The sequence below is a fragment of the Carica papaya genome, chromosome 4, assembly GCF_054855325.1.
Source record: "Carica papaya isolate Zhongbai chromosome 4, ASM5485532v1, whole genome shotgun sequence".
In the NCBI taxonomy this organism is placed as follows: domain Eukaryota; kingdom Viridiplantae; phylum Streptophyta; class Magnoliopsida; order Brassicales; family Caricaceae; genus Carica; species Carica papaya.
The window spans coordinates 27,863,749-27,873,436 of NC_142312.1; the positions used below are offsets into that span (position 1 = coordinate 27,863,749).

At 32.5% G+C, this 9,688-nt stretch overlaps 1 protein-coding gene across 2 annotated transcripts; it reads left to right on the plus strand.

Annotated features, from left to right (window-relative positions):
• Positions 1-3,707: 3,707 nt before the first annotated feature.
• LOC110820794 (putative BPI/LBP family protein At1g04970) lies at positions 3,708-9,064 on the plus strand. 2 transcript variants are annotated; one of them, XM_022050383.2, is made up of 6 exons: positions 3,710-4,420; positions 5,900-6,039; positions 6,988-7,339; positions 7,537-7,785; positions 8,215-8,340; positions 8,663-9,064. In XM_022050383.2, exons 1-6 carry the CDS (start codon positions 3,986-3,988, stop codon positions 8,870-8,872), a joined length of 1,512 nt encoding a protein of 503 aa, XP_021906075.2. In that variant the 5' UTR covers positions 3,710-3,985; the 3' UTR covers positions 8,873-9,064. The 2 variants fall into 2 exon arrangements, with proteins under 2 accessions (XP_021906076.2, XP_021906075.2); XM_022050384.2 differs by lacking the exon at positions 7,537-7,785 and having other exon boundaries at positions 3,708-4,420.
• Positions 9,065-9,688: the final 624 nt, after the last annotated feature.

Below are 9,688 nucleotides of genomic sequence, written 5' to 3' on the forward strand. Positions count from 1 at the left end.
CAATAGCTCAACAGCATCATAATCTCATATTTAAGTAAGCAAGAATAAAACATTTCTTTCTTTATTTGCCTACTGGTATCCATGGGAGTCCATAGGGATGTCCCATTATGCATTAAACAACATCTAACATTGTCAACTAACCGGTCGCCCCCATACCCCGTCTGGTATGAGCACAAAAAATACCAATCCTTGATACCCCGTCCAGTATGAGGGTGAAACGGGTCGTCCCCATACCCCGTCTGGTATAAATGCAAAAAATTTCAATCCTCAATACCTCGTTCGGTATAAACGCCAAAAATATCAATTCTCGATACCCCGTCTAGTATGATGGTGAAACGGATCGTCTCCATAACCCGTCCGGTATGAGCGGAAAAAATACGATTCTCGATACCCCATCCGGTATGAGGGTGAAACGAGTTGTCCTCATACCCCGTCCGATATGAGCGCTAAAAATACCAATCTTCGATACCCTATCCGGTATGAATTGACATTTACGGTAGGATTTTCTATGTACTCGGTTCGTCCACCATCTCCCAGGATATCCAGTAAGGCTATCATTCATTCATTCATTCATTTAACCAATCAAATTTTCTGTTTACATTTAATTTTCAGCTTCACAATTTAATCGTAAATCAACGCAAGACAAATAATACATGCATTAAGAAAAATACAACTGAATCATTTACCAATTCTAATACATTATCATGTATTTAAAACTGTAAAATCAAACAATCGGTTAAACAAGACAAACAATAATAAATAACTGGTTCTGGCTCCATTAGTAACCTGTAATTAATTCTCGAAGTTTTCCAAATTACGCAAAATACCGTATTGTCGATAATTAAACTTCAATTCCATAACATGGAATAAGGTGAGAGATTCTTACCCGAATCGTTGTGTGAAATACCGAACTTTCAGTTGCGCCTACCAGCAGTCCCTGGGTTTTCTGAATTTTTCTGCGGAGATTAAAACATATTTTACGCACCTAAAAATAACCCAAAAAACCTAAAATCGGTATTAAAAACTTTTTTATGCCAATTTCAGAATTCCGGCATGGCGGCACCGCCGTCGGTGGCGGCAGTTTGCCTTGGTCGGGCCGTTTTCGGCCAGTTTTGGCCGATTTCATCTAGTTTTATATCCATTCCTGCGAGAAAACATATTAGGAGGTCTCGGTTAGCCCAAAAAAGTCAAAAAATAAAACTTACCGGCAATGGAATTTTTCAGTGCAGCGGCTCTGCCGGTTCACTTTCGCTGCTGAGCATTTTTCTTCGGTTAACTTTTTTTGGCAGTCGGAGGTGGCTCTGGTGTGGCGGCGGGTGGCGGTCAGCTCCCTTCTACGGTGACTGGTTCTTTTTCTCCGGTGGGAGGCTGGCAGCTAGGGGTTGGGTTCGGTATGATACGAGATATTTATACCTATCTTCCTTAAATTTGGACCGTTCATCGCATTTGATCCAACCGTCAGATCGCGTTTAAAGAAAAAATGAATATGAACCGTTCATCGCGATGTGATCTTGACCGTACGATCGCGTTTAAAGATAAAACAAATCTGTACCGTTCGTCATGTTTAATCGCGACCGTCCGATCGCGACTGAGGAGGAAACGGATCCGGGTCGTCCATGCGCGCGAGAATGCATCTGGGCTGTCCAATCGCGGACACGCAGATTTCCAGTGTGGCCTCCTATGTGGCATTGAGTCAGCGTGCGTTGTCACGCGGTGCGCTCTAGTTCGTCGGGACTGCTGACTAGGCGGTCCTACGTGGTGCAATTTTTTTTAATTGCGTTTTGACACCCGATTTCTGATTTTGTTTTTCAAAAATACCATCCGAACCAAAATTTTCACAATTTTTTTCCAAAATTATTTTTAATTTCATCATTAACCTATTTTTTTCATAATTTTATATTAAACAAAATTTATAAATTTAAAAATTATATTTTTATATATTTTTTTGTAATTTTAAAATTAATCTCGGACCAAATTCCGACCCCGGATATTACAATTTGAGTTAGATATTTTAAAATATTATATCACTCGACTTAGATTTAAAACCTGCATTAAATATTGTATTTTCTGATTATATTAAAAATTTATAGAAATATATTTAATAGAAAATTAAAATATAAAATTGCTAAACTATATATTATATAATAGTTTAACAAAACATAGTTAATTTAATAATTAAGTAAATTACTAAATCGTTCAAATAAAAGATTTCCAAACTTAAATTTTCGAGATTTTCTTGTTTACTACCTCCGGTGACGTGCATGTATGACACTGATACAAATTGGAAACTTTTTTTTAAAATGGAGAATTAAAATAATATCATTGCTAAATTATATATTATACATTACTTTAATAAATAAATTAATATATTTGCAATTAAATCAATTATTTTAAAGTTTAAATTCCCAGAATACCTTGTTTTCTGCCTTTAATTTTGTGCATGCATAACATAGATTCAAATTGGAGAATTTCATAAGGTGTTTCTAAGATCTCCATTAGTTAATATTAAATCCAGACGCTGACATAGTGTCATTATACATATATACTTATATAACCTTTTTCTAGGACCACTTTCTCTATATATATATACAAATACCCATTCAAAAACTATATGTTATATTATTATGTTGTCTTGTGTTATAAAAATCCATTAAAGAATCTTCATCTTAATATTCAAAGACATGAAAACCATGCGTGTAACAAAATACGGGAAGATGATAAAAATAACAAAATCTTCTTCTCTATTTGCATCTTTTAATTAAATAAATTTAGTCGTTATGACATATTATTTTCGTAAAAAAATGTAACAAATTTATTGACACTTAACCAAATTTAATAATTTCAGTTCTATTACTATTAGAAGTGAGTTAAATTTTTAAACTTATTCATTCAAATATTATATATTAGTCATCGACAATTCGTATTATATTTATAAAATAATAAACTTTATATTATTAATAAAATTTGAACATTTAATCTTTAAATAAAATATAAAAGTGTTAACTATTAGACTACAATATTATTATTATCTATTATTTATTATTTATTTTTTCTTTATTAGTAAGTTATTTTACGTTTTTAAAAATTTTTTTAATTTAAAATTACGGTAAATGAAACGTAATATATTATATGTTTGAAATAAATACATCATATTTATAAAATTTATTTTAAAAATTTTAAACTTAATTCAATTAAAAGATAATATCAATTTTATCAGAATATGTTAAAACAGATTTATTTCTAAGATAAAATTTAAGAAAAAATTAAATGAATTTTAAATTATGTTAAATCTTTTTAAATCTAATTATGGCTTCAAAGTTTTTTTTTTAAAAAAGAAAAAATCTTCAATTTTAATCCTAAAAAGCTACACGTAAAAAATATTCTTCTCGTCTAGCTTTTTGAAAGATTAATTAATTTTTTAAATAAATTTATATATTTATTAATTAAATGATATATAAATAAAAAATATTTTTAAATTATGAGTAACATATAAATACATTCAGGTTTAAATTTATGATATTTTATAAAAAAGTAGATATATTCATATGAAATGTGATTAATAAATAAAATTAAATTTAATTATATATAAAGTACGTAATAATAATTAATATATACTTTAAAAAAAATAAAAATATAGACATTGATGAAGAATAATATATATTTGAACTATATACTATGAATGTGTTTTTAAGAAGACACCTCTTTAAAACTCTATAAGTCAAACCCTTTCTCTTTCCTCTGACGCCTGCAAATATGCTTAAAGCTCACACGAGCCTATAATTTGGCACGTGCCAACCATGAATGAAATTATGAAGAAGCCTCCAAAAATTCAACCAACCAGTTCGTTGAACGTAGAAGCTCATAATTCCCACCTGTCTGCTTACAAAATTCCATCTCACGAACTTGAATTCATTTCCGCACCAAAACCTTCTCAACAATACCACCCATCATCATCATCATCCGAGTTATCTTCTTCATCTCTCACATGGCTATCTCCATCTTCCCAAAATTCCAGATTCTGGCCATTTTCTTCCTATTTTTATCACTCTGGTTCATCCCTTCAACTACCCATCTTCAATCAGACGAAGAAGGGTTCATTTCTGTGCTGATTTCTAGTAAAGGTCTGGAGTTTGCTAAGAACTTTCTCATAGAAAAAGCACTCTCCTCCATGATTCCACTTCAACTCTCTGATTTTGAGAAGAAGGTGAAAATCCCAGCTATTGGCCAAGTCCAGATTCTTCTTTCTGATATTACGCTTTACAGTTTTGAGATAGCTTCTTCAGATGTTGAAACTGGGGAAGGAGATATTGTTTTCGTGGCTAAGGATGCTGCTGGGAATTTAAGTATGAACTGGGCGTATTCTTACCGTCCTAGGTTTGTCCCCATTGCAATTTCGGATGATGGTGATGCCTTGGTTCAGGTATGGAAATATAAGTGTTGATGTGAGTTGATGTTGGAAATATTTTGTGTATATCTTGGAGAATATTCTATGCATAGAGAGATATTATTGGGGAAAATACTATTACTCTGTCTATAAAGTTTTATAACTTTATTGGCGTATTCGAACCACGGTAAATCTTGTTTTTTTTTTTTTTAATATATTTTGCTCTTTACTTTGTGTGGTTGTGCGTGTATCGAAGATTTTTTTTATCAACAGTAAAAATATATAAGCTTAGTTTATAAGCCTTTCAATAGCTTATTAGCTAATGGGCTTATTTACAAATAAGCTGTAGTCATAAGCTCTTCAATTGGTTATTCGCTAATGGGTTTGTTGACATTTAACTGTTTGAAAGCTCAATTCATATGTTGGTACTTAACTGAGAGGGCACGGTTGTTTGATTTAGCTTATAATATGTAAGAGTTTGTGGGCTATAGTTATAAGCTCCTGAATAGCTTAATTAGCAAATGGGTTTAGGAAATAAATTTTAGCTGTTTGAATAATGTGAGTTTACATGTTGTTACTTTGTGCTAACTTATAAAATATGAGAGCTTACTAGCTGTTGTTGTGAACTCTTTGATATCTTAATAGCTAGTGGGTTTATCGACAAATGAGTTGTTTAGCTGTTCAAAACTCTGAGTTTATATGCCGTTATTGGATTAGACGTCATAGTTTTTTTGGCTTGGGGTATAAATGTAAGAGTTTAGAAGCTGTAGTATATAAGCTCTTAAGTAGCTTATTAGCAAGCAAATGGGTTCCGAAAATAACATTTGAATAATTAAGTCTGTTTGTTGTCACTGGATTTAGAGGGCATAGTGGTTTTGCCTAGCTTAAACTGTAAGAGCGGTAGCTATAAATTCTTCAATAGCTTACTAGGTAATGAGCTTGTTTAACATTTCAAATAATACGAGCTATTATGTTGTTACTGAATTTAGAGGGCATAATTGGCTTAGCTTATAAATGGTAAGGTTTACAATCTGTACTTATAAGCTCTTTAGTAGCTAATTAGCTAATGGGCTTATTTTCAAATGAGTGTTTTAACTGTTTGAATAATGTGACTTTAGATGTTGTTACTGGATTTGGAGGGCATAGTGTTTTTTCTGTTTCTTTTCCTTTTCTAGCTATAACTGATTGGTAGCTTTTCTTGTTTTATATGTTAGCTGAAGTTATACAGTTTTCTCTACAAAATTTTCAAGTTTCTTTGATGATGGGGATGTGAGCATTAAGTAGTAGGCAAATATGAGGCTTAAAATATCAATAACTATAATCAAAACTAGCTTAATGGTGCAGAACATTTTTAAAAAGGTGAGTTAGAACGGAGGGGAGGAGTCTAGGCTGGGACTGCAAAAGGGTAAAATTAGCTGTTGAATCCTGTTCTAAAAGGTGTCTCTGTTGGTGATTACCTTCCAAGTGCTCTTCAATAGAGAAAGTTTAACTAGCTAGTGCTGCTTTTTTGCAAAGGTTGAAGGCATTAAAGTGGAAATTGCAGTTACTTTGAAGGACAGAGATGGAACACTTAGGGTTTCTCCCTTGCACTGTCAGTGTCATGTGAAAGACATCTCTATAGAGATGGATGGTGGCGCATCTTGGCTATATCAAGGGTAGGAAACTCTTATCCGTAATGTATTGTTCTTTTGAGGAACTATAGCTTGTCCCAGTTTCTTGTCATAATTAGATTTAATAATGCTGCATATTATACTTTGCTGGTGTCTGTTTTATTGTTTGAAGTAGCTTCACCCCTGAAAGAAAAATTTCAGTTCTTGTTTCCAACTAGCAAAACTGCTTTTTGCCAAACAGGCCAATACCAAAGGAAACTAAAAATTTTGATAATGCCTAAAAATTTAAAATATTATTGTTTCCTTTTATTGTTTCTGATCTCTTTTTATTATTGGTTGGTAACTATATGAATTCATTTTCTTTCCTTAGAAGTTGGTAACAAGATATTTAGCTTCCACTGGTATTATCATCATTAGCGATGATGGCAATATTTAAAAAGAAGTTTCTTGTTTTATGATTGGTTTTTAGTGCATATTTGCTAGTGCTTCCACTGGTAAAACCATCATTGGCGAGCATGGCAATATTCAAAAAGAAGCTTCTCGGTTTCCTTCTTCTCTCTTAAGCTTCCTATTGTTCTATCACTGTTTGGTTATTCAACTTCACTTGCGCAACTTTTGACTTGTACATTTAATTCAATCCTTGGTTTAAAAACCATACCATTGGGGGAATTTCATATTTCCATTTGTTTTGTTAAGATGATACGTAATTTATTTTTATTCCAAAACAAACTGAAGTTGAGGAAAAGTTACATCTTACTTAACTCTTTAAGGAATCTTATCTTGGATATATCATAAAACTATTCTCCGGAAAACCTTGAGAGTTGGTCAATATTTGGCAAAGATGGTCATCTTAAATGTGATACAAAGATCTATTTCTTGGCCAATGTTTCAATTTGCCTTATCTACAGTTTTCTAGGGACTGAATTTTATGGCCTTCATGCCGCTATAGTTGAATTAATAACATAATTCTTGCCTTTAATGCTACATTTCCAGGGTGGTTGATGCTTTTCAATGGAAAATAGTATCTGCAGTCGAGGATGCTGTTTGCAAGAAAGTCAGAGAAGGAATAGACAAGCTTGATTTGTTGTTGCAATCAGTTCCAAAACAAAAAAGGATTGATGACATTGCTTCGCTGAATATCACTTTCGTGAATAATCCTGTTTTGAGTAGTTCTTCTATAGAACTTGAAATTGATGGTCTATTCACAACAAATAAACAAATTATGTTTTCGGAATATTACAATGAAGGATCTCGGAGAAGTGGTTTCTGCAATCATCTGCCTCGGATGGTTGAGTTTTCATTACAGGAAAATGTTTTCAACTCGGCTGCATTTGTTTACTTCAATGTAAGTTTTTTACATTGCCTAACCTTTTATTTGCAGATAATCCAAAAGCACAGTTACAGAATTTTTTGTTTTTTGTTTGGCATACTTTGCTAATCTGGAAGAAAACCTATCATTGATGATTTAGCTTGTGCAATTGTGAGTCATAGACTCGTAAAATAATTGGATAATTGGAACTAATAGTTGCTTTTTTGGGTCAGACAAAACCCATGCAGTGGATTATTGACAACATAGCTGATCAATCAATTTTGAACACTGCTGCATGGAGATACATTGTTCCTCAGTTGTACAAGCAGTACCCGGATGATGACATGAATCTTAATATATCTGTAACATCTCATCCCATCATAAAAGTTTCGGCTACTGGCATTTATGTCACCACTCCTTTAGATGTGACAATTGATGTTTTAGAACCGGGAGCAGTTGTACCGGTTGCTTGCATCTCATCGGTATGCCTAATTGAAATGATATCAACCGTGGCTGCAATTTTTTGTGCTCTATTCTTTACCTTGACATATCATGCCTCTTTTCTAATTTTTTATTCCAATTACTTATTGACATTATTTTTTTTGTATTTATTTAAGAGTTTGTTTGGGATTGATAGAATGAACATTACTATATTTTTTGTTACTCAACCAGCAGATTAGAATAAGGTGTCTGAAATTTATCTATAAACAGCAAAGAAGCTATTCTGGACCATTTAAGATGTCTTATAATTCCCAATAACATAACCTAATGGCTGAAGCTGAAGATACTAGTTGCTTTCTTTGTTTCCTTTTCATAATTGAAAACCTTTCTATTATAAGCCGAGAAACTGTTATTGTCAGGCAGTTAAATAAGTCGTTGATGGTGGTTACTAATCGTTGTTTATGGTGCAGGTAATAACTGCATCGTGCTCTCCAGAAATACGTCCGGATAATCTAGCTGGTACCATCAAATTGATTGACTTCACCGCATCTTTGAAGTGGAGCAAAATTGGAGACCTTCAGATACATCTACTTGAGGTAAACCATGTTAAATAAACTTTCAGTAGAACCAACCTTACTCGAAGTAACCATTTTAGCGTTGAGTAATATTACTTATATTGAAACTTACAATATTATTAGTTGTAACTATAAATGTTTTAACCCTTAATTATAGTTTTTGGAAATGGCTATTCTTTAAATGGTAACATCAAAGGGCTAAAATCTAGTATTCAAAAAAAGAATATTGTGGGCTTAAAATTACTGTAAGCTTCTGCTTTAAAGTTCCTTAATCAATCTGGAATGGAAATCATTTAGTCGAGATTTTAGTTGTTTAGCTAACAAAATCTTTCCTATCTTGTAGATGGTGATGTCAAAATTGCTCAAAACTATTTTCTTCCCGTACGTGAACTTACGCCTTATGAAAGGATTTCCTTTGTCACTTCCTTACGGCTTCACACTTCAACATGTTAAAATCCTCTGCGACAACTCGAGGGTTATGATCTGCAGTGATGTTTCCTTCAAAGAGCAGTACGATCTCAGTCAGCTATCTATGAGTACAAGTCTTATCTAGGCGAGGAATAGATACTACTTTCGTTCATTTCAAGCGTGTGAAAATATTGGTGTCTACATCCTTTTCATGTAAATTTGTATATATATTTTGATATTTCTGTTGTCTGCCTCCTTTATTGAATTTATTGAGCACTCTAAATGGTGAGATTGGATGGATATATATAGTAGGCTTTGATCAGAACTTCAAACTTGATATGATCTTTCAATCATTGAGAACGGAAACAAGTTTTTGAGTTTTGACAATTAATTTGAGATTGCAGAATTAAGGCTCCTTTGATGATCCGAGGCCTTCTTTTGGATGTGCTTAGTTGCTTGGAACTTCCTTCCTTGGTACGGTTTATGCTGCTCGAAGTGTCTTTCGGACAGTCAAAATCGAGAGCTTCAAAGCTTGAAAGGTTCAAGCCGTTATTTCCTAAACTTGGTTGGTTTTTTTAAATAGTTCAAATAGTTCATGTTCACGTCATTTAATACATAATTTTTTTTTTAATTTTTATTTTTGAAGTAACCATATATTTTTTTTTATAAATATATTAAATCTAATCATCAATAAAGCAAAAATAAATATGATCTTAAAAAATTTTAAATGTTATTTCTAATTTTAAAGAACATAAATTAAAATTAATTGATATATTTATCATTAAAAAACAATTTTTAATTTTTTACAAAATTGAATTGTAATTAGCTTGATCAAGATCCAAACTTGGAGTTGTGTTGATTGAAGTTTAAGCCCAGCCCATTAATAGGAACACATCATGCTGACGTGGGGTATTGTCTCTGGTAGTCAACAAAACAAATCCGGTCAAGTTTCTCTTGCTGA